General features: G+C 39.6%; 1 protein-coding gene across 8 annotated transcripts in view; it reads right to left on the reverse strand.

Moving 5' to 3' along the window:
- gria3b (glutamate receptor, ionotropic, AMPA 3b) overlaps positions 1-25,683 on the reverse strand; it is a 79,212-nt gene that overhangs the window by 20,645 nt on the left and 32,884 nt on the right. For all 8 annotated transcript variants that reach the window (XR_010915396.1, XR_010915395.1, XR_010915397.1 and 5 more), the window contains exons 4-9: positions 16,239-16,426; positions 5,163-5,216; positions 4,030-4,191; positions 3,078-3,245; positions 2,586-2,690; positions 565-669 (exon numbers count right to left, since the gene is read on the reverse strand). Coding sequence is in view for 3 of the 8 variants with exons in the window: in XM_067518742.1 (XP_067374843.1) it covers positions 565-669; positions 2,586-2,690; positions 3,078-3,245; positions 4,030-4,191; positions 5,163-5,216; positions 16,239-16,426 (782 nt within the window). In the remaining 5 variants the exon portion in view is untranslated. The remainder of the gene's footprint in view (positions 1-564; positions 670-2,585; positions 2,691-3,077; positions 3,246-4,029; positions 4,192-5,162; positions 5,217-16,238; positions 16,427-25,683) is intronic.

A 25,683-nucleotide genomic window follows, 5' to 3' on the forward strand; every position in this document is an offset into this window, starting at 1 on the left:
GTAAATAAATGTGACTCTTTCTTAACCACTAATCGGGAGTTATACTTCAACGCAGAACACATGGGGGAGCAATACAAAATAGATTGGAGAGACATAAGGGAAATATCAGACCTTCTTATCGCCTCTCCAAAACTGCCTATTTTGCTTTGTCCAGCTTGAGAAACCACTGCCGTATCATCCTCTAGTCATTCTTCTGACAGTCTATCCCAAGTGTCAATGAACATTTACTTGATGAAGACAGACAGGTCTACTTACGTATGCATTCATATGCTTTTTGTAATTGATGAATCAACCATTTATCATTTATACCATTATTGTGATGTCACTGCTACGACAGGCCACTGAAATATGGAAAACCAAAATGCTTTGACACCCACACGGATACATTTGAAACACTCCCCCGTTTTGGACCGACTGTTTCAACGTGTAGTGAGTGGATGGAAAGCAACACAAAAAAGATGTGGTTCTACCCGCCCAGGACAGAATGTATCACTCATCGGAATCAACACCATGACCTTGAGTGGCAGAATACGTGAAACATTTAAAACTGCATGGAAAGTGTACCATAATAGTAGTGACCACAATCGTTCGGTTTTCCACTGAGGAGTCGTTGGAGACCTGCGGATCCATAATATTTACAAATCGTGTGTACTCGTTCCAGTACCCGATCTGCAAAGAGAAAACCATGGTTAGTGCATTCAACTCCACTGACGACACGTGGGTGAACATATAGTGGGAACAATTTTAAGCTTTAATGGGTAACTGCCCTGTTGCAGGGCTCATTACAACAACACTGCAAGTTTCACTAAATAAGCAGCAAGTGGGCAGCATACTAAGACCACAGACAGGCTTTAGTAATCTAGTAGTACAGAATGCTGTATTTCTACATACAAAGTAGTAGATTAAGGTGGTGTCATTTAAGATATTATTAAAATATCCTATAGTTTTTTTCTTATGAAACACACCAGCTCAAATATGTAAATTGAAAAAAGAAAGAAAGAGAGACTACATGAGCATATGGCAGAAACTTCAATCCCGCCCTTCCCAGGTTTTATGGTAAATAATTGATATTCAAGGCTGTGAACATACACACTTAATAATTTAGCATAATATTCCAGTGGCTCCACAGTTTCATCTGCAGAGTCCTGCCATCACGCTTACTCTGTATTCTGTTGTACAGATGCTTAAGTCAAACCAATGTCAAGTGTTTGTTTGCCCATCTAAAATAATGGCTGCTCTGGCTCACGATGAAACGTGTTGCATATGTTGCTGCCAATAGTCTAACTGTTGCTGGCTAGGATTTTCCCCTTCACATCTGGGCTGCATTTTTATAATTATTTTTTTTTGCTTCAGATCTTTAAATGTTTGGGCCAGACAGGTGTACAACAGTGCAGAGTTTCTGAACACCAAGTGGAGGCGCTAGAAAGCAGCAAACGTATCCAACTTCTGGGTTGCAAAACTGTGGTTGCAGTTGTGGATGCAGTTAGTGCACTGCTCGGGGGACGAGATCGCGGGGAGCTGTGTCACTGAGCGCTGCTTGAGAGGCAAAGTCCTAATCTCACCCTGAGCAGCTGGGACAGATATCAGCCCATACATCACTCCTGACAGTCACAGCTAAGAACCTTCATCCTTTAACTATCACTGGGGTGACTGGGGCATCAGGTCCTGACAAACTGGTGCCCGAGTTGTCTCATCTTCCCGCACTTTGTCTCACTCTCTCCCCCTGACCTCCTTTCTCCCACTTTCTCCGTCCCTCTCTGCTGCTTTGTTTGGCTGTGCAGTGATGGTGAGAGCTGTGTGATGCTAATTGAAGTGTGGGCTTTAAAGGCCTGGGAGGCAGGCAGCATAATCACACGTCCTATCAGGCTGAGCTGGCTCTTATAACTAACGAGAAATTCACAGCTGTCTCCTGGAACTCAGTGAGGTTATGAAATAAAACCAGAGGTCATCATATGGTAGCGGTTATATTGTGAATGCACCGGTGGGAATTACCGTTTTGAAGAGGAGCCAGAGGAATTCTTGGATCCCCTTTTCTGTAATTGGTTATTTGAATGGTAATTACTGTCATGAGAGGACCAAAAATCATCTGCACTATCCCACAGGGAGGAAATAGTCTTATATCATTTGTTTGATAGGACAGTTTTATCTATCAGATCACAGACTGTATGTGATTTGTGAGGTTTGTAATGCTTGGCATAGCTCATCAGCGCGGCTACCTAACAGAGGTAGAGAGAGGCAATCGGCATTACTCTGCACTGTCCTCTCAGGGCAGCTGGGGAACAAAAAAGTCCTCAACGTTTCCTGCTTTCACACGATCACTTGTTCCTCTCAGAATCATTCAAATACAATTCACTGCAAGGTTTTGGCACTCCCAAACATATGGCCAACATTCATGGAGTTTTGTTCTTTAGTGCAGATGATCAATAAATCATTTAAAATTACACTTTGGCCAAATTCCACGATTTCGACAACAAAACCAAATGTGTGCCAGCTGTTAGCCATGTTTTTATACAGACCAGATTTTTTGGGGGATCAAGTCTGGATTTGACAGTTAATAGATTGGAGCCAATGGGGGTTCGTCTTACCTTCCTCGGCCCACCTGTTTTCATCTCATACACATCTATGGTGTAGTTGGTCCTCCGACCGTAGTTGTCAAACTGGATGTTCCCGGTCATACCCTGCACTTGGACCTGTCATGAGGAACAGTCAGACTGAGGGAATGTGTAATAGCCATCATTTTGCATATATAGCTGGTATTAAGGTGCTCGTGCCCATGGAGCCACTAGAGTGCACACAGTCTGTTAATCAAATGATGAACTGGATACACTTTAATAAAAGATGTAGTTTTATGGTAATGAGTGCCCGGATTTGAGTGAGCTCTGTGCAGAGATATCTAGAGGCAGAGGGAGGAGAACAGCTCTACGCTCTCTCCCCTTCTCTCTGTCACTTTCCATCTTTATCACACTCTCACTTGCTATCTCTGCTTCACTTTTTCTTAGCCTTTTCTTTACTTATCAGCTTGCCACTCTGTCTCTCCTTTTCTCTCTCTTTTTCTGCCCCCACCCACCACCCCCTACCGTTTTGAGAGCTCTCTCGATGTCAATGCCTTGGCTCCAAGGTACAGCCGGATTGGCCAGACAGTCCCCAGCACTGCCCCGTCGAGAGACGTCCACGCGCTGACGTCGCAGGTACCTGAAGGCCTCTGCTATCACCAGAATGGCATCATGCGTCAAAGCTGAAGTGTACTGAACAAAATCAAAAAGACAAGTCAGGGCAGCACACGGTCTGACAGGAGAACATGGTGTGAAATAGAAGATAAGGTTACTGTTTTTGTAGTGCATCATTTTTGGCTGATAAATAGAACCTAAACTGTGCAGGGACTATATAACTAATCACAAGACTGTCTACAAACAGTTTAAAACCACTACAGACAGAATCTTTATTTAAATATACAGTATGTTATATGAATTTGCATGCATCAGTTTTTCTTTGCACTAATATTTGGTGAGATTGTTGCTTTCAGCTTGTGTGTCTCAAATCACTCAGGTTGGCTCAGTGCTGTTTGGGTGTGTGAAAGCTCTTTGCTTTTGATAAAACGGTCAGGACCTCTTCTAAAACTTTAAGTGGAGTGTTGTGGAGAGACTACAGCATTAATGTGTGATTTTATCTCCCACGCACTTCCCCTCCAACTTCGCGTGACCTTTTTACCGCTAAGGGTTGCGCTACTTGTTTGTTGACCACTGCACCATGACAAAATCTAATTAAATGCAATTCAAAATCCATTTCTTCCTTGATCATTGTTTAATTAGATGTAAATTGAAGCTGCAATATAACCTTGCCTTGCACTGCCCATCAATATATTGATCGCTGGTAGGGATGCAACGCAAAGAGCAGGAAGAGAGGGGTGGGAGGAAAACAGAATGACTAAGACAAACAGAGAGTGAGAGGAGGGATAGAACCGATAGAGACCATTTCACAGAGGATGATCGTATTCTGCATGAGCAATAAAAGGTCTTGCAAGCAAAGTACCTTTAGAGGAGTGTTTCGAGCTTCTGGGAATTCTCTTTCATCTAGCCGCTCCCAGCGCTGCATAAACTGCTGCACAATCGGGTTCTCAGGGTTGACTATCTGAAACCCTGAAATGTTGGCTCCACCGGCGAATACTTTGTCCAAGCTGACATTAGAAAATCCCTAAGACAAGACAGAAGAGAAGCGAGAAGAGAGAAATCATGTATCTTGCCTTTTTTATTATTATATAACCTGAGGCTAAGTACCACAAAATATTAGCAGCTATTCTGGCACTGTGCAAGGTTTACTTTATTATGAACTCTGGTGTGTATGAGAAAGCAACATGTGTTTGCCATTACACCGAGGCAAATGTTTCCCTTCACGATTTGTGGTGTAACCTGCAAGTAGATACTTTAGAGTTTGTGTCAGATCATGTGGAAGACAAAATATTTTACTTGACTCAGCTGGCCTACTTTCATTCAGAAAGCCTTGCAATGAAAAAAAAAGAACTAACATCTTTTAATGCATTTCAAGAACTTCTGCTGCTCCAGCTGCCTTTAAATTTCTTTCTTCGCCCCAGAGACATGACATGAGTTATTTCTTTTTTTGGTAAAATTGCTGTTTTTTAAGTGCATTATTGTGTCATGGCGTGCAAGGACATGAGTCTGACTGCTGCATAATAACATCTCCTAAAGTCTGGGAAACAGCAGCAGGGAATCATCATGAGAGCAGGGCCAGCCTCCACTTTAAAACTCTCATGTTAATATCAAGGCTAAATGAACATTTTCCTCCCTAGAGTAGGGTGGGTTGGGGTGGGAGTGGCGCCTGCCCTCTAAAGACAGTTAAAAAGGTTAAACACTTTTTATTGTTCCTTTGTGTATAAATTTATACATGAATATAAACACTACACAAGCAATTTACCCTGACTGACATATGCAACAACGGTAACCGGCCACGCTATAATCAGAGGGTAAAAAACAAAAAAACAGCATAGGTATTTTTTTCAGATTTCCTAAAAAAAAAACAACCTACAGTCCAGTTACAGTATTGTGGATGCACATTTGTTCTTGTGGCTGACACTAAGTCCCAACACATGCAGCATGCACAAAGCAGGTTCCACTCCCTCCCACGGGAGAGGCTTGGTTATTACTCACAAGATTGGCCAGAATGTAGTGGTAACCACGACTGTTCTTCCCCAGAGTCACAACCTATGGGAGAGAAACATCAGTACAGTAAACCACCCATGAGATGAGAGCTGAGAGCCACGACTGGAATAAGTGGCTACAACAATCTCTGTAAATTCATTGCCGTCCTGTGAGCAGGCAAAGACGCCACTGAAGTTGAAAATGAAGCAAAGTTGCCCACGAACTAGCAAGCGAGAAGGGGCATTTCACATTAAGGAGGAGCTGATAATGAGCGAGAAACAGAAACAACGTGGAACATCCTTGAATCTTCAGCTCACTTTGAAGTCATTCACGGCGCAGGGATGTGAGTCCTCAGCAACTGTTGGACAGAAGGTAGAAATGGAGAGAAAAATATTTCAAAAGGAATTTACAGTCAGACAGTTAGATGTAGATCTCGCTCTTCTTTGAAAATATCACACCTTTGGAGCATAACAGCATGTTTCAACCCACGCAGCCTGTCTGAAAATAGTAAGTGGTGTTCTAAGCCATTCCATCACTGTGGTACTAACCATATGCTGACTTTTATTCTACATTTTCCTCTTTTTCCTTTTGTTCTGGGCCTGCAGATAATTCCAATAGTAGTACACTAAATTGTCTTGGGTTTTTGCGCTTTGCATTTTGGACAGGGATTTCAACTGGGCCTCATGAGCTGTGTTATTTATGAGTTTTTGCAGTCTGTTGCAGATGGACCTCTGAGTGGCTCCCACACAGAAACCTGTCAACCATGTCTCTGTTTTCATCAGCGTTCTACAAACACAGCAACACAAGTTTACAGCAAAATCAGCATGTTTGCACATGTTCTGGCTCTCACTCTGTCACAAAAAAAAAAAAAGAAACTGCCAGTTTATCGTCTGTTTCTGTGTGCACGTTAGGCCTGGGATGCTGGAAATTTGTTAGCCTGGATTGCTTATGACATTCCTGCTGAGTAGGAGAGATGAATGGAAGAGAACTCGTATCTTCACATCTCTGGATGCAAAACAAAACAAAAAAAAAAACTCTGAACTTTAAATGACCTGAGTACACTCAACTACAGTAGCACAAAACAATAAAACCTTAATCCTTACTTAGGCTGAGCGCCCTCCCAAATAAACCGCTTCTCTCTCCTTTGTGGACATTTGAAGGTTGTGCATGAAGAAGAGACAAGTTGTTGGTGTTTTTTTACAAAGAGCGGCTCACGGGGGAGCACAAGCACACAAAGCTTTTCACACACGCTATCAAGCTGCTTGGGTGGGTCAGCGTTCTCTGACAGCTCTCCCATCATTACGGCTTTAAACTCCCAACGCTGCAGGATATCAGACAGAGGGTAACAAACCAAGAAAGTGAAATAGGAACAAAGAGACAATGAGCTGATTGTAATGCAGAAATAGCGGGAGTTGGCTTTTAGAATCCATCAATCTGTGTCTAATGACTAAGTGACACAAAGCTCTATGAAAAGAAATCTCACATTTCCACTGCTGTTACATCAGAGTTAGACAGATCACAACGACCTCCTCTGTAATTATTCACAAGTTTGACTTTCAGACTTTTAGCTGTACAGCATTTTCTTGGACACACAAATATCTCACCACTCCTTCACCGTGCACTAACCTTGACTCTGGCCGTAAGCCTCTTCCTCACACCTGCCCTAGAGCAGGGCAGAAGAAGGCCTTACCCCCCACGTCCAGCCTGGCAACAACTACAAGCAGCAACCTTGATATGAAGCACAGCCAGACGCTGATGACAAAGAGATACACAGAACCTGCGGCCAGAACACAGCAACCCTTCCCCTCAACCTTTTTAATTAGGCAGAGGGAAAGACCCGACTCCAGTTGAGATAGACAGATTTCATTGTTACTAGTTGCGATGTGCCGCTGACTCCCCTGTCCATAAAACCCTTAGATACCGCAGATGGCGATAACTATCTTTCAATAGTGTTGATAAGATACGATTCTCTTGTATTTCCTTGTAAATCCAATATCATTTGAACAATAACACAACATTATCAGCCACTATTTTCTGTCTCAGATTAGAGACAGGACAATAACTTCTATCTTACTGCAGACCTTTAAAGCTGTGGATGTGTTAAACATGTGAAATGAATGAGTTACAATGAACTTTAAATTGGGTGAATTATTGACCGAAATGTTGAAAAAAATCAAAACAATAATAATGTCACTATTATTTTGCTAATCACTTCAACTTAAAGGAGATATTCACTAATAAAAGAAAGTCATATCATTTCAAATTAGCTTCCACAAATTAATCATCCTCCTTTATTTTCATCCGTTTTTCTCTTTCCAATTCTTCCTAAATGTAAATTTGTGCTGTTTATAACCTTTAGAGCACATACCCAAAGGCACAGAACCCACTAACCAATTATTCTGTTTCCCAGTGACACTGAAGAGAAGAAATGTGTAGTGTGGCTTCCCCTTCAATAATGTGATTCCTTTTCATGTTCCCTCTTGCACATCGATCCACTGGCTCCACCATCTACTGTACTGTTCTGCTGCTGAAGGAGAGCCGGCATTTTGCAGACTGGAGTTTTCAGTAAAGCCTGATAGGGACAGACATCCAGCATGACCTTGACTTCACCCTTATTCAGACTTTGTGTGACTCCCCCGCTCCCCACCCCCCACCTAGAACCCTAAATGTAAAACCACAGCCACACATTTTCAATAAACGCCAGACCATTTTCCTTCAAGTCTGACCTTTCCACTATGCAGTTTGCCACAGCACACTAAGAGGCAGACTGAAAATTATAGGTTCCCAATAGTTTGTAAATATCACACCTTTCATACGGGCATAAAAAATATGAGCAAATAATGATGCAATTATCTTTACCCTCCCGCTGAACTATGAAAACTCTAAGTCTAAAACACACAAGCTGCAAACTAAACTAGCAAGGTGCGTTGTTGGCATTAGGACAGCACGCATTTTGATTTCTCAATAACTGGTTATGTTCATGACTAAAGGAGTATTAGTTAAGTCCAAAAATGCACTACAAGGTTGAGGTCATGTCTTCAAATTGCTCTATTTCTCAAAGCAAACATAACCAAACAGAGTTCAATTTACTGAGCAATTGTAAAGCAGCAAATTCTCATATTTGGAGTAACAAAGCATTTTAAGCATTTTTTTCTTGATGTTACATAATATATATATATATATATATATATATATATATATATATATATATATATATATATATATATACATACATACATACATACATACATACATACATACATACATACATACATACATACATACATACATACATACATACATACATACATACATACATACATACATACATACATACATACATACATACATACATACATACATATATATATATATATATATATATATATATATATATATAATGAGTTATCAAAGCTATTTATGATGAGTTCCTGTTGATTAATGTCTGTCAATCTGTTGACAAATATAGTGGCCTAAAAATAGCTTTAAATACATGCAAGATTATGTAGTACTGTGTAAAAGTCATATATATAGTTGATATGAAAAGTGGTATCAGACATATCATTGGTTAAGTGATCAAGATGCTAAGGAAATTACAATTTTACTTCACATATATTACAAACAATACGATCAATGAATACCAGTAATTTGAAAATTCATCTTAAAAACTCTGTGGAAAGAACACATCAGTGCTAAAACATAGCCGTGTTACTCTGCTGGATCTACTTACTGACAAAGAGCTGGTAAGTCATGTACAATTTCAGGAGGTGAAATCATCTAAATCGTGGGTGGGGAACCCATGCTTCCAGGGGGCCGCATCCCTGCTTGTTTTCCAACCTACCCATTGCTGATTACCTGGTGCGTTCAGTCAATCAGAAGCTGGAAAAGCAGTGAGTAGAGCAGGGAGGGTTGGAAAACAAGCACGGCTGAAGCCCTCAGGGAGCGTGGGTTCCCCACCTCTGATCTAAATGGACCACGTGGGTCTCAGCCCACTGACGGCTGATCTAAGCAAAGGTTTTAAATTAACAAACTGAAAAGATGCTGCTCATTCAGTGATACTGTATGATGTGCTGACACATAGAAATAAAGGATTGCCAGTCTATTTTCTACTATTCGCAAACATTAGCTGTTAAGTTTATGCTCAGTGCTCGAATGCTATCTGGCTATGAGGAATTGGCTAGAAATGCCATATACAATAAACCAATGCTGGCTTGCTTATAAACTGAAAGCAATAATTACTTCAAAACAACAACTCATCTAGCTGATGGCACAGTCAACAGTTGTCATTTCATATTTACAGGGTAACAGGTTCATTTTGTAGTCAATTAACAACAAGTAAAATTTGATGTAGATAGTAAAATGTTATCAGTGCTAACGGCATTGATGGGACACGTTAGGGTCCTCGTTGCATTGGTGCAAGTGGTATTACAGTTATTGATTTTGAATTCTTTTGTCCATTTAAATTATTAATTATTTTTGTTTCGGCTGAGTTGTAGATTGGGTTTGTTATTTCATTTTAGCTTCAGTTTCAAATTAACTCTGTATAGTAGACTTGGCACAAACCCTTTGATCCAAACATATATTTGCATTATTAATCACTGTTATCGATAGGCTGGATTAAGTGCTACATATAATTTAGTGGCTGGAGAGATACTAAAGTGCTGCGCTTCACACGATATGGAACAGAAAGGAGGATTTGAGCTCCATAAGCTCTGATAAAGAAGGACTTTCCTCTTCTTCTCCATTTCTGCTTCAGAGCTCTTGGTAGAAGTGCTCTTGGTGGAGCGCTCTCTAATTAACAGCCAGCAGTGGCTGTGGCTGAGATGCTTTTCTTGGCAGAAGCACTGTGTGCCCCTGAGATAGCACAAGTGTTGGCCTTCCCCCAAATGCAGAACATTTTAGAAACACCTGACTTATATTCAGATGATTATGTCTATCATTGCTCGGAGATACCAGAGTAATTTGAAACTTGATACCTTGGGTGGATGAAAAATGTTTGCTTGCTGAAATACTGAAACTCTGACATCCTTCACTTTGCACTGAAAATAATTGAGCTAAATTTGTTTTAACACGGTGCATTACTACAGGGCTGTATTTTTTTATTATACACAAATGGTCACAGCACACCAGTCTCTGCCTCTCATTCGTCACAGAGTCAGCAGGTTACAGTCGCTTTAATGATAACACTTTAATCCTATTTAATTCTATAATCACAGTAAGTAAATGGCCTTCAACAGCCAAGGTTGGTGCAAGGGATTTGAAATAACTGCGTTGCCTCGGCTTTACATTAAGCTGGGAGAGTTCAGCTGTATTTCCATCAGTCCCTCCTCCCAGCAGCCTGGGGACAATAACCTGATGTTGAGATCAGGAACAGCTTTCATTTCAGTAAAGGCATTAGCTTACATCCTTCCCTTTTTCCTCCTCTACCTTTTAAAATACGTGCCAGGTAATGTTACTAGAAAACAGTAAAAGTAATCTAGGAGCTTTGAATGCCTCAGAGGCTTTTATGTGGTGTAGGAAATCACTTTGGGAAATAAAAGAGTACCAGAGTACACTCATTTAGATTTTATTTTAGTTTATGATAGTTTCAGTTACATCTCTGCTCACCAGAATGTTACAACATTTCATTCCCTTGTTTACTTTCTTTTCATAGTGTTTTTAACAACTTCGATTGAGAGACTTCTTCTTCTACTAACATGTTTCTATAAGCTATTACCAATCTATCATCCATTCTTCTCTTTCCCATGACTTTTTATCCTCGTTGTTCAGACCGCCCCCCCCTTTTTTTTTTGAATCGATACAGCACAAAGATTTTAGATTCTACAATTCTTCCAACTGTGAAGTTCTCAATTCCATAGCAGAAAGATGGATATGTAGGATCTCTAGTTCTCCATAGGGAGGCAATATGGCCACCCTTCATGGCTCCACGGGCGGCAGAATGTTGTTCTAACAAATCCCCAGATGCACTTTTCTTTTTTCCCCTCTTTCTGTGAATCCTTTTCACTTCTTGTTTTTTTCCAGCACAAAAATGCAGCTTTGCGGCTGGCAGAGCCTGCCTGTCTTTGAACAGCTTGCGTGCCCTAGGCCTGTCCCAGACGGAGTCTTTATTTTTTTTTCCTTTGCCTGCCTCTCTTTACACTAGTGATGAGCAGGTTGTTGCCTCTGAGCAGACTCCAGCTCAAAAATCCCAGGAACGCAGAGGGCCAGATATGAGGCTATATACAGTGTAGTATGTCCAATCTAATAAATGGATCAGATCAGAAAACATGTGGCTACATCCACATATACTCAGCATGTACACAAGCGTGATTATAAGAAGTGTTAGCAATGCATGCAGAATGCATTTATCTTTATATCACTCTGCTTTTTCTTGTTAGTGCCATTCTGCAATGCCACAAGCATTTTTCTTAGCATGCACAGTAATGCCAAAAACCTAGATTGTTTGAAGAAACATGTTCATAGGATATGATTCAGAGAGCAGAGGCTTTCCCATTTTGTCATAAAGGAAGGATTGTCATTGGTTTAATTCATCTGCAGTGCAGTGTATTGATAAAAAAGTCTTATGGGTGATAAATCCTGAGTGGTTGTTACAGCATAAAATGATAATGGCCCTGGTGTAGCATTCTCCTCAGCACCCCAAAACAAATTTGTTAGGAGACACACTCTGCTCTTATACGAGCAAACAAAACTGTGCCTGATGCAGCAGTATGCAAATACGTCTCTTACCGTGTTTCTACATCATGTCAAGTGATAAATGAAGCTAATAAAAGTCACATTTAGCTGAGTGTGCGACCAAAGAGGAAGCACATTCAGGACCAACTTTCCTGAAGGAGGGCGCAGGTCCAAAGGCAAACCATGAGGTGATGGAGTTATGGGTGTGTCCAAAGATATTCTGGCAGCTTTATCACCAACAGCACTAGTGTATACAGGGAGCAGAGACAATGTTGAAGACAGGAGGCATGCATTATTACTCCCGCTGATGAGCGGGTGGAGTTGAGGCAGGCTTCAATAATGTCCAATGAGTTCAGATGCTCTTATACCCTTAAAAAAATAAAAGTAGTAAAGTAAAATAAAAGGGAATGAGGGAGAGTAGGTTCTCTATGAACAAGGGGAACATACAAATTACAAAAAACAGTAATATAAAAGTCACCACAAATACGCTGTCAAAAATAGAATTATAAGGCAGCTGGTGTATATTAGTGCAGCAGCTGCTAGAGTATCTGCAGACTGGTTATATACTGTACTGTAGGTAAATTATTTTACTCTTGGGTTCCCTCCTCTGCATGTTTGAAAGCACTCACTAAGTGCTACCAAGCAAGATCAGCAAGATCAGTCCTGTAGTTTAATTATATATATATATATATATATATATATATATATATATATATATATATATAAACACACCAAAGCACTGTGCCACACTTCACATTAATAAAAGGTATTCTGTGATTTCTGAGCAGTCTGTGTGCCAAGTAATGGCACAAAAATTGCTCTGGGTCAGGATTTACAATAAGAGGGGGTCAGGTTCATCACAATTTAGTCCAAAATGAGCACCAAAATTGCAATGTGCCACCTTATTCAGACTAATCGCAGCTTAAGCCGTGTCTCTTCTCCCATACCACTGCAAACAAGTATTTTTGGTGCCAGGAAATTTGCAAAACAGGTGCAGCCAAACATAAATACACCTGCACCATTGAAAACTGCATAAAAACTGCATTCGGATATTGCTGCCATTGTGCCTGCAGCAAAAGAGAGTCGAAACAATTAGTCCATTAAACAATTAGTTTCAACAACTGAAAATTAATTTGCTGAAATTTTTATATTTGTTATAATCAGTTGTTTAATTCAAAGTGTGGTTGGAAATCTGCTGGCTCCTGCTTTTTGTAAAAATAACCTATATGCATCATGTTTTTAAGTGACTTGTGTTTTATATTTTGTCCTAATTTGTAAAAAGCTTCTTTTGCTTTACTTTGCCCCCCCCCCACTAACAGTGTAAGAATTCCTTAGATTCTTGTGTGAAATCAGTTATAAAATACAACAGAATGTATAATACAGAGGTTTTATATGCAAAATGTACTGTTCTTTACAATTAAAAGTATTCAATGAAATGAATGAACCCCTTTCTAAATGTATGTTATTCGAATATCTTGTAATTAATGCTCTAACATGTAAGCACCATTTTAAAGTGAAACTTAGTTTAGCTGTTTTATATTTTTGATTCACATTTAATTGATTATATGTTACTACACAGATAATAAACAACTAAATATAGTAAACGTTGGTGAGTAAAAAGTTAAATCACTTTGATATCCTAAGCCAACACTAAGTGGAATTACTTCTAAACCGTACTCAAGTACGGTTTAGAAGTAGTTGTACTATTTCAGGATGTCCTTTCATTTGGGAGGATTACTGAAACACTGAAACCCTCAACAAAGGCCCAGCAGGGCCAACGCTTTAGCTGTTACTTGATCAAAAGTGGTGCTAATAAAGAGCAGCAGAGCGGTCTCTTTCTGTGCCGCTATTTGTACCAAACTGTGGAAGCTTGACACTTTCCTGTTCAAGATAACGCTAGACTTCATATACGTCATTGCCTGGTATAAAGATGTTCATTGTGTGGTGGGATTACTCACATTGAGATCATAAAACTAAGCCACTGAGCTGATTCCCATTTCCCCCAGCAATCAGCTGGCTAGATCTGTCCTGCCTCACTATCCTTTCTCAACAGGCAGTGACCTTGACGTATTGAAGCGACATGTTCAAGCTCTCATTTCTGTCCTCTAGAGACGAAAGTCTGACTACAACCATTGGTTAAAAGAACTACAACAGCATGTAAAAGCAGCAGGTTTCCGCATAGCTGCCACCAGGTGCCATTTTTGGCATGATTGCCCTCATGGGAGATGGTCCATCCCTGTTTCAATGTATAATGGTATGGCCCAGTAGGGGGGCAGCTGCAGAATGAAGTCCAGCAGCTTCCCTGAATGCCTGTGACTCATTCATATTGGCAGAGCTAGCAAGATTATTTCAATTAGTTCCGACATGAAAAAATCCCACACTGAGGTTGTCACTAAATCAAGGAGCAAAATAAGCACACTGCTGCTTTGAACGTTACATGCTGGAAAACTTTATTTCCCTTTATGTAAGGTTTGATATTAGACAGAAAATATATTATGGTCATAGGTAAAAGGTTTAGAAAGGGAAAGAGCATTTTTTAGAAGAACAAGAAATAATCGATTACTAGAAACAAAAAGAGAAAGAGGAGAACATCAAACACATTGTTGTCCATGTAGGAAAAAAACAATTAAAGACACAATAATTAGTATTGCTTACATATGATTTAGAATGAATATTCTATGCTTTCTGCAAAGCTGATGCATAATGTTAACCCAGAAATGAAATAGATTTTACTATAGTCCCCGAATTGTAAAGGGAAGAACTGTGCAACACAGGAATTAAATTAGACACAGAGAATTAATACTAAAAGCAATTCTGCTTTAAACTATGACTCTGGGATCAAATTAGATTCATAAAAAAAGAAGTGAAACTAACAGTCATTGAGGGGATATTGTGAGGCAGAGAGAAGCCAATACCTAAATGAATGTTAACGAGCAGAATCCATTTTGGGAGCCGATTGCCTTATAAGCAGGCAGCACCAAGCAGGGTGTAGGGTGGAGCACGGCAGACAAACAGAGGAGATGCATGGCATAATAGGCACTCATCTATTCATTGTAATTGTGTTTCCCCTACTACAAGGACTGGTGGACCTTTCATTTCCTCCTCAGGCAGTGGACGTGATAGAGGAGCTGAGGGGTCTGGGGTTGTTAGAGGAGGATTAAAAGGCTGCATCATCAGTGGTCTCTACAAATGGCTGCTCACGCTCAGACTTCTCAACCTCAGGCGTAAGGGCAGCTTCAACACAGTCTGCTTTTCAAACGAGCCGCACTCTAAACAATGCCAAGCTCAGCTTTTCAAACAGGCAGGATTACTGCTGCTCACGTCCAACTTCATGCACTGTCAAGCCTTAAGGAGGCTACACAAACTCAACGTGAATCAAAAAGACAAATCACTTTGTTCCAAAATTATATATACCTGCAAAAAATAAACATTAAAAATCAAGCACAATTGGTCGTCATGGACTCATGAGGGAATAAATTGTATCTTAAACTACAATATGCAACTTAAGCCAAAAGCAGCATGAGACACAATCCACCCTGTTCAGCTCGGCCCTCCCTCCCCTTCCTTTGAAACAGCTCTGCTGGACTCTTTACTCTCTGCTCAGATCTTCAAGTATTTCTTATTATTCAATTAAAATACATAGGAATGCTGGTTACAATTCCCTGTCAGGAGGGTGAGCCCCACTCACGGGAGGTCTGGAGACTACATGTCCAAAATAAGACAGGCTTTGGAACATTTCTATATTAAAACAATATTAGAAAAATTGTTGAATACTGAAGCTGAAGTTACTAAAGACTCATTCAGCCTGTTGCTAGTAGTGTTGACCAACATGCGCACAGTGAAGTTTTAGAGCTTTTGTTGTGTGTAGACTCAAACCCTAAAACAAGTAAAACCCTAAAGAGGTACATGAAACCACATTATAAACAGATAATCATCTGGTTATTTGTCAGTATGAGCAACATCTTTCATATTACACATGGTCATTTTGTCCAGTAAAAGACTGAATAAAGACACTTTAAATTATAATCAACTTTTAAAAGGTCAGAATTGATCAGGAATACAATGACCTTTAGTTTGACCAAGTTCTGAAAATCTGGACCTATATTTCCAATAGCAAAACTTAGTAGCATATTATTAACCCCCGCTATTTTTTGGTACAGCTATTTTTGTGGTCTTCTAGCCCAAAACACGACATTATGAATTAAAATCACGACAAAGCTCCTTTATTGCCACGTTAGACTGCTGATATTCACTATGGACATTTTGTATGCACCATGTAAAACTGGTGGACTAGCTCTTTAATACAATTATGTGATTGAAACAGAGAACAACAAAAGGGCAACACGCACAGTGCATATGTTCTGCTATATAATTGATAGCTATTCCCACATTTACAGTGGGTCTGGGGCTCACCTGTTCCAGTATGGTGTTAATCCTGTCAACCTCACAGTCAATCACATAACGCTTTTCCTGCCTTCTGTCCATCTCCTCGATAATGCGCTTGAATTCGGCTGCGTCTGTTGTGCTGCTAACAGAGCGAGCGGTCACCTGCCATTTATTTGCTACTGCTGCCTCCATGATGGCCTGCAGTATAGAGAAACCTGGTCAGAGGGAGAGACACAGAAAAAGACAGAGTGACCCAGAGGATTAGACACAGAAGAGACTGTCACACAGTAACAATTATGCAAGAACTGAGTAGCGGCTAATTTATTCTAGAGAGGTTTTTGCTTGAATCCAAAGGTTAAAGGCCATCTCATTACAATCTAAAATAGCACTCTAAAGTCTGCAGGCCCACTAAAATATTGTCTAGTCGAGACTTTATGTGCAGTTGTGTGCAAATTTACATTTGCATATTGAAAAGGGAATATCACAATGAAGTGAAAGGACAGGAATCATATCTCCATAATATTAAAAGATCAGTGGGTGATGTTATTGCGCTTGGCATCAATTAAATTATGGCATTTAGCTCAGTCACATGTTAACTTTAACAGTGCTGTGAAACACATCGAGGGCCTCGTCTCCTTGGAGGATTGTGCCAACTCGTTTAAAGATAAAGACAATGAAAGATTCATCCGAGCCAATGATAGAAAGAGATCATTACGCTACCAGAAGAATGGAGAATGAGCCCTTATGATTAATTCACATGTGAAATATTTTCATTTAACAGATCGCTCAGAAACACTGTGGTCAAATCACACACCACATACCACAGAATTAATAATGTCATTCTGAAGTCCTGAAGCAAATTCTGTTGTACTATGCATGTGCAGTGACAATAAAAGCATCCATTTATATTCTATTCTATTTCTGGAGGAATGGATTGCAAATAGCAAAAGCTAAAGAAAAATGCCTCAACTGTGAACTCCAGTGAACAACGGGTGAGAATGAACATGAAGATTATTAATGGAATTCAAGCACACTGGCGGTATTTCATTAGGCCATGAACAAAACAATTGCAAAGAGTGAGCACAATGAAGCTCTTTACATATCTGTTCATTTTCCATTGTCTGTCCTGTGGTTAACCGAAAAAAAAACTTGCAACAACAGCAAATTCTGGCACACATTCAAACACATGCAGATTTTATATGACGATGAATATAGTGGCATGTGATTAGGTATTATGCAAACACAGTCTGAACAGCAGTGGGCAAAGTAAACATTTGTCATATATTTTTTACTGTGAGGCATTTCTCTGTACAACCTTATCTCTATGAGCCGGCTGCAGCCTGCCAACAAAGCCAGCACAGAGAGCAAAGTAACAACAACAGCTGTAACAAGACAACCACTTTGTGACTCTCTTCATTTCTATGCTTTTGCATTTCCCTTCTTTTCCATTGCGTCTGAATGGTCAAGGAGCCTTTTTTTTTTTTTTTTTAAACTTGTAAATGCTCTAAGACTACCGCGCTGTGTGTGTTTGTGCTCCTGTTGCAACATTGCCAGTGCAGAGCACAGCCACATCTCCAAGTCAAGTCAAGTAATTTTTCACACACAATGGGAATTCGATGTGGAGCAAAACAGCATAAAATAAATTGATCAATATAATCAACTCATATTAAATCAAAATACACTTTATGTCAGTGCTGACTTTTCCCTCAGTGGGAGTTATAGTCTGTAACACAGTGACACAGTGACTCTGTCTGTAGATCCCAGAAATCGGATAAGGAAAAATTTCCCGTAAATGAGAAAATAAAATGCTGTACCAGAAACTTCAAGAGCAGCACCAGAGGATGGATTGCTGTTCCAGGAAGGATTGACAGATGTCATGTTTACAGATTATAATTCATCCCAAAGAAAAAGGCAATAAATATTTATGTATACAACAAAAACTGGTTCCGTTAAAGACTTTCACATACAAAAGTCTGATAAAGTCTGCATTGTATAGTGGCCCTGAGAGCTCAAAGCACTGCAAATAGACAAAACACAAGTAAATATCCAAAAACAACGCCACCAATTTGATAACACTGGCCCAGCATTAAGAAATGCGCAGCAAAATCCAAAAAACAACTGAATTGAGACGAGCACTGCAAAAAGCCACAACACAACCAAATGAAAAATGCGCTTCAAAAGCAACACAATACAACACAACACAATGGAAATGGCTCCGTCACTTTTCATGTCCCACGGAATTCTTGTAGACAACTGTAATAGTTCCAGGGGACACTAAAAAGTGACGGACATTTAGATTTGTAAATTTATTTTTAATTACTCCCGGAGCCATTTCCATTGTGTTGTGGCTTTTTCAGCACTTTTGTCAATTTGGTTGTGTTGTGGCTTTTTGTAGCACGTTTCTTAATGCTGCACCTGTGTTGTCAAATTGTTTGTGTTTTGTCTATTTTCATGTGTTTTCTCAAATTGCAATGGTTCGAACTCTCAGGGCCACCGTAGTATAGACTGATGGAGCCTTTCTGGTGAGAGGAAAAACATCTTTCAGAACTTTATGCTAGTTTAGTTGTCACTGAACAGCACCTCTGAACTGCACCTCTGGGATAACCCTGGCGACTGAGATTCTTATCATACATTAAATGCTTTAAGAATCAAAAAAATATGCTGCTTAAAATAAACAATGTTATGGTGGACAGAGGTGATCCCCCACTATCTTTGTTAGTTCAGGTACAGGGAAAAAAAATTTTAATCTGCAGCACGCAGCATTCCCAGTTTGATTTCCAGTGCATAAACTTTTGGCAAACGCCACATCAGGTAGAAGAGGGCAGGGGCACCGTGTGTCATTTGTTCATAGGTGCGGCGGCTTATGGTCTGGGGACATCAGCATGCCAGACCTGTAGGTTATCTGGAAATGTAGATCAGATCACATCTCCAAGGAGGTAGTTTATGAATGTAACTCATAGAAGCCCAACAAAAGTACAGATGATGATGCTGAGGGCACGTATGGGTACACATCCAGCTCCTTTGTGTCTTCTGGATCAGAGCTGTTTAAAGTACAGCAGTTGTAGTATCAGGCCATAAAATTGTCAAATGTAGCTGGAATTTTTACCACTGACAAAAATCAAAGAAAATAAAAAGTTTTCTGAGTTATCATCATTTTTACATTAGCACCCCCTCTCATCCACTGTACAGTACCTCCCCCCATCACCTACACATAAGCAAAAGTTACAAAAGGAAGTTTGAATAACATGAATGCATTATTCATTTTCCTGAGGCATATGCTCAGAACCTTACAAACCACAAGCCAGCTGGATAGCATGGCAGTCTTCCCGGCAATAAAAGCTTCTCACATTAAAAGATCTCATGCAGATTAACTGGGTCAAAATGGTCTCTGTTGGTTTGGAAAGTGTTGAGAATAGCATAGGTAAAAATGCCAATACACCATTTAAAACGCAGTTATCGAATTGGGTGAAAAACATGTCATGCATATAGGTTAGAATGATAGGGTGGATATTTGTTTCAGGACTGCAAATATCTATTTGTTTACTAGGGAGCAATCAGTGTGCTGCTTGAAAGACACAATTACAAGAAAATCAGAAAATTAGAAATAAAAAAAGAAAATATGTATGCTCGCAGGTGAATACTCTAGTTTTGGAGTTTATAAATTTACAGGGGCGAGAAACAGTAAGTGAACCTTTTGAAATTCCCTGCTCTTATGCCTTTTTTTTGTTTAATAAAGAAAGTTAATTATGATTATGAAAAAACACAATCCTGTTTGAAACACAAATTATTAAATTGAGTAATGGACCTGGAGTCCATCCTATGAATCTACTTAGACTTTTAAAAACACTCAGACATTTTGAGTTTGAATTTTATAAGATGCACCTGTCGACATGAACTGTTTGTCTTAAAAGAAAAGGAATCTCAGAAAACAATAAAAAAAAAAAATGTTGATTTGCATAAAGCTGGCAAAGGTTTAGGAACAGTATTCATCAGTTTTCACCATTAGACAAAACATTAATACATAGACAAAATATACTGTGACTCTTCCGCTGTAACCAGGTAAAATGAGTCTGAATACACATTGCAGAATGCTGAAGTAAAAAAGAAAAAGAAATTGAGCTATTCATGAGTCACTGTACATAAATCATTTAACACGGTCTCCATGGCAGGACACCAATGAGGAAACCACTGCTCTCTAAAAAATAAATAAATAATATGTGCTAGATGCTTGTCAACCTCCATAATGTTACTGGAAAATGTTTTGTTGGCTGAATTAAAAAATGATAAACAGGGCACTGCATAGCAACATGAGAACATCATCATAGCAGTGAAATTAAGGTGAAGGCAGCATTGAGATGAATGAGTGTTACTTTGCTGGCCCGCTTGTCATCACTGAGCGAGAAATTAATTAGAAGTTTATCAAGGTATCTTAGAGGACAATGTAAAAGTAGCTTCCTATCTAAATGATGGATCAGGACAATGACCCTGGACAATAAAACAAAATGACTACAGAATGATTGCAAACGAAGATAAACAACCTTTTGGAAGTGCCCCAGTCAGATCCAAGGCTTCAACCCAGTAAAGATGCTGTAAAATGACCATGACCATTCACACCAGACAGCCTGAGAATATTTCTCCTGAATATTGTGCAGGTCTGATTCACAGCTGGAAGTGTTTGTATGAGCTTGTTGTTGCCAAAGAATGTTTAACCGGTTATGAATATCCAAGGGTTGACTTACATTTTCTAACAATAAGAATTTTTGGCTGTGGTCAATAAAGTAACAACATTTTTCAATTGTTCTCATCTTATTAAGTTAAACACACAGTCTGTATATACACGTGATGAAGATCAGATCACATTTCATGATCAGTTAGTTCATAAATTGAGTTCACATACTTTTGATTGTTTGTTGTGTTTTGTCAACAAAAGAAGTGCTTTTCTTATTTTCTTTTCTGAGGTGCAAGAAAAATATGAATTATGCTAACTCTTGGAGTACTGAGCGAGAGAAACAATGTCCTGTCACTCAGATGTGAATCACGGAGGGCTTTTATTTTGAAATTGCTGATTTGTGCAGTGTTCTTCTCCCCCTGCCTCCGGCAAACCCTGAACTGTGTGCGAACAATTGGATTCATTTAAGATTCACAGATGATTCCATGCCTGCCTAGTTTTACATTTGTATGGAAATTAAGAGATGGAATCTAGTGGTGGTAAATAGTCTCTCCAGAAGTGAATTGCTTTTGCTCCTGCTGTTTTCTAACATCAGCAGAAAAGTTTATGATTTGTGATTTAGACTTCAAAATCTGAAATGACCAAAGTCCTTTGAGCACAACTTAATCTGACAGCAGCAACACGACTGATAACTCCTTCTTAATCCCTCCCACTATGCACAACTAAATAATAGTTTTGTATTCCATTCATTCTGTGTACACAGTATTTACATTTGTCAGTCACATTTTTCAGAGTCCATTTTAATGTAGCTTCAGCCAGTAAAGCAATTCAACCTCATAAACAGCATTAAAGACTTTTTTCTAATGTGAATCCAGGCTATTAATTTCATGCATTGGCAACTGGTGGCTCAAGTGATAGAGCATCAGACTGGGATTCACAAGTCCGCAGAACAACATCCCAGCCCCTGCACCAGGTGTGTCCTTGAGCAAGACATTCAGCACAAGTTCCCTGGGCCCCACCTGTGGCTGCCCACTACTCCCCCCCCAGAGGGATGGGTTGAATTTAATTTTAATTTTAATTTAATTTAATTGTAACATGTAACAATGTGCTCTATGATCATTCTATTCTCTCTCTTTGCTTTCAGGAGCACCATGACTTTGTTAAAGCTAATACGATGCCATACGTACATTTTTGAAAACAACAAGGAGATTTACTTAATGGCATCTATAAACGACATGCGAAAGCTTTCGTGGAAAATGCTCCTCAGTGCTAAGCATCATACAAACAGTGCACTTTACTAAATCTAAATACTTGTCCTCATTTATTGTGAGATACACAGAGCCTGATATTTATGGTATGCAGTAAATGACTTTCTCCATTTGCAGAAGGTGCATTAGTGCTTCTAATATCAGGATGCAGGTCAAGGTTGAACAAAGGCGAACTCTAATGTTGGAGTTGGGGTGAGTAGACTGTATTGCATAGAAACTGTCTATGCAAGGACAGACACATTTGTGTGACAGTTTCTTCGGTTACATGTTTCCTTTGGAGTCTCTGTGAACTATTGTTACGCATAACATATGTCTCTGTGTTCACTGTGAAGAGACGTTTTTGTGTGTCTTCACAGAAGCATAATGCCAACCTCTGTTACTATTTGCTGAATTGCGACTGCACTTTGGATAAACTCTTAGAAAAGCTGTAGGGGGAGTGGGAGTGCTTGTGGGGTAACTGTGAGGGCAGGGGCACAATGGTGAGTATGCAGGTGGGAATCAATTTTGTTAAGTGGGAGTGTTCAAAGCTAAAACGAGACGGTAAGTCGCTCTTGATTTCAAACACACACTTCAAACAATTGGACACTTTGAGGAACAGTGTATAAATGGCTGCGATGGGCGAAAACACAATTATTTTTGCATTTTGCTTTAAATCTATATCGGAACATCGCAGAGTTTCTTCCAAAGCCCAGCAGGGCCTAATGACTCCCTGTGAGCACATAAATCAGAGCTGTTGCGAATGAGATGTTGTGGCAGTGTAGCGTACATCGGCTGAGTGAGAGCTGCAGTCCTCCTCTACGTTTCTGAACCGGATCTTAACAGGATGAGTTTTGAAGCGTCACCCGTGGCGGCTCAGCAGTAATTGAATTGAGTTGCATCTAATCTTATTGCCTAGCTCCTTTGGTTCCCTGCCTCTCATTAGAGTTCAGTGCAAAGTGTCACAGGCCTCCATTTCTCTCTCTCTCACTTGCAATCGTCTCTCATATCTCACAGCTGATCCAGGCTAACGAGGCAAATCAGAGAAATCATATTGCACATTGCTCTAAGCACACCTCAGCATTAGCCACAACTGACTGTCAGCTGTGGAGGCACAGCTTTACCCCCTTGCTTATATACCACTGTATTATTACACAGTATCATCCTTGTATTATGCTAATCCACATCAATGCAAAATCTAATCTACCAATCTGATCACGTAAGTAAATAAGGTATCCACACTATGGTACACTATATATAAAACCAACGGCAAGCACTTGAAGCTACCAGTTAACGACAAAAAAGTGAAATATGAAGGCACAAACCACACTATGTGAACCTATTTCTGGAGGATCAAAATCTAAAGCGCACACACAAAAAAGAGGCCGTGGTTGTTGAGCCAACAATAAATGTAGCTGCTCTCCCCTCTAACTTCAATCCTTTGGTAAATGAGGGTCTGTGGCACGCCAAAACACCCTGCTGAGCTATTTCCACAGTCTCTGAGGGCAACAGAGGCACTGAAACCAAAATATAATAGCTTTTAGTCATAATTGTGGGGTTGGTTTTACATATTGAGCTTAGGACTAAACATCTGCGGAGAAATATGGAAAATGAACTTTACAGATAACAGTGGCAAAATTGTAACAACAAGAAAGACATTTACATAACACATTAGTTCACCCAAATCACAAAGAAACAAATTAATGTCATTTGTGTGTATTGTACGTATACCATTTACCTGTCTTGGTATAAATCCAGCGATGCAAATACAATATATATTTTTTATGCTTCCATAATTTTAATTTTAGATTATCCATCTCTCAGATTTCACAAGTAATTTCTTTCAAAATTTAATTATAATATTATTCAAACAGGATTTGTTTTTTAACTGTAGCACAACATTTTAATCTTGTGGCAGTAAAAGATACTTAGGACAGTAAAGGCACTACACTGTCTTTTTTAAATTGTCAAGCTGTCAAAAATGTTGGGCTTCATTTACAAAATTTCTATGAATGGACAACTCACATATTCCAAGACATGGTTTGTTTCTATTATCTTTTCAGAAAGTTGGAATAAATACCCACAGCATTTACAGCCTGGTGAGTGTTTGCCTTTGGGCTAACTATGCTCACAAGCGGCTGAGAACCACTCTAATGCAGTGGAGATCAAAATCATTGGCTGATACAGTAGGAAGTCATTTTATTTCATCTCATTAATCATGTGAAAGAGTCCCACACTTTGTATAAAATAGGCTTTGGTTTGGTGGTGTTGTATGACCAGCATTCTTTACTGCAACACAGTCAAATTAATGTCTGGTGGTTGTGTGTGGGTGGAGTTTTTAAGACACTTTAAGGACACAGTTTTTATTCAACCCTCAGAAACAGGTCCATTCAACCTATGCAATGCAGAGAGAAAATGAGCTCCCCCACTTCCTGCCAAAAGGAGAGGGAAGCTTTAGGCATTTAGCCCGACTGTAGAAAAGTAGCAGTCACCATGAAGCGAATGCCAAAGTAGCCCAAAAGTGTGTAGCCAAGGCTTTGATGTGGTGTTTACAGTAGGCCTATAACCACAACAGTTTTAATGCCAAGTTGTCCTAATCAAAAAGACAGCGCATGCGAAATCAAACAGAAGCAGCAGGCTGTCTATCTTCAGAAGTGCATACACGCAGGAGAGAGGAGAGTAGCACAGTAGCACTGTGAAAATCCACCCACAGACTTTTCAGAGCTTCTCCATTTCTCCTTGTCTGCCTTTGTTCGCTGGTCCCTCTCTGTCACTCAAACTGCATACTGTGACATATCAGCACATATACACCAGTGGGCTTGTGTGTGTGTGTATTTATTACCTAGTTAGGGCCAAAACATTTTCTTTCTAACTAAGTTAGGACTATTTGGTGAGGTGACAGTTTACTGGTTTAAGAATAGGGTTTGGGGTTAGTGTAAAAGGCTATGGAATGCATTATGTCAATGAAAGTCCTAAAAAGAATGTAAATACAAACCTCTCTCTCTGTGTATGTGTGTGTGTGTGTGTGTGTGTGTGCGTGTGTGTGTGTATGTGGTGCACTAAGTCTCTGGGCAGCTGAAAACTGAACTGTAAATTCTGTAACGAGAGACTTACTTTTCATAAGAAAAAGTGCAAATGTTCTACTTTTGTGTTGGTTCTTGAGGATGATATTTACATTTTATTTGTTGTTTCAAACAAACATAGTCCCTGTGAGCTAATGTAACACCAAGACAATCAACCTCCACTATGGTTGTTGGAAGCAAAGGCCAGGACATTTTGTTATATTGAAAAAAAGGGAAGCTCCCAGCAGTAATTTCATGGCTGCTGAAGCTAACAATGGGTAGGTGGTAAAATGGTTTTATTCCAGGTTCAGTTAAAAGAGGACACAGAGAGCATAGAGGTTTATTGTGTGCTTATTGTGACAGACGAGGGCTCTCATATCACTTTTTTTTAGGGCACAGGTGTTTGACTTCAAGGGGTTACTGAATTACAGAGGTTGCCACCACAGGTTGGACTATCTGTATATTGGGATGTCACTTTGGCAGTGATACCAGTTTAT

Source organism: Channa argus, chromosome 10 (assembly GCF_033026475.1).
Source record: "Channa argus isolate prfri chromosome 10, Channa argus male v1.0, whole genome shotgun sequence".
NCBI lineage: Eukaryota > Metazoa > Chordata > Actinopteri > Anabantiformes > Channidae > Channa > Channa argus.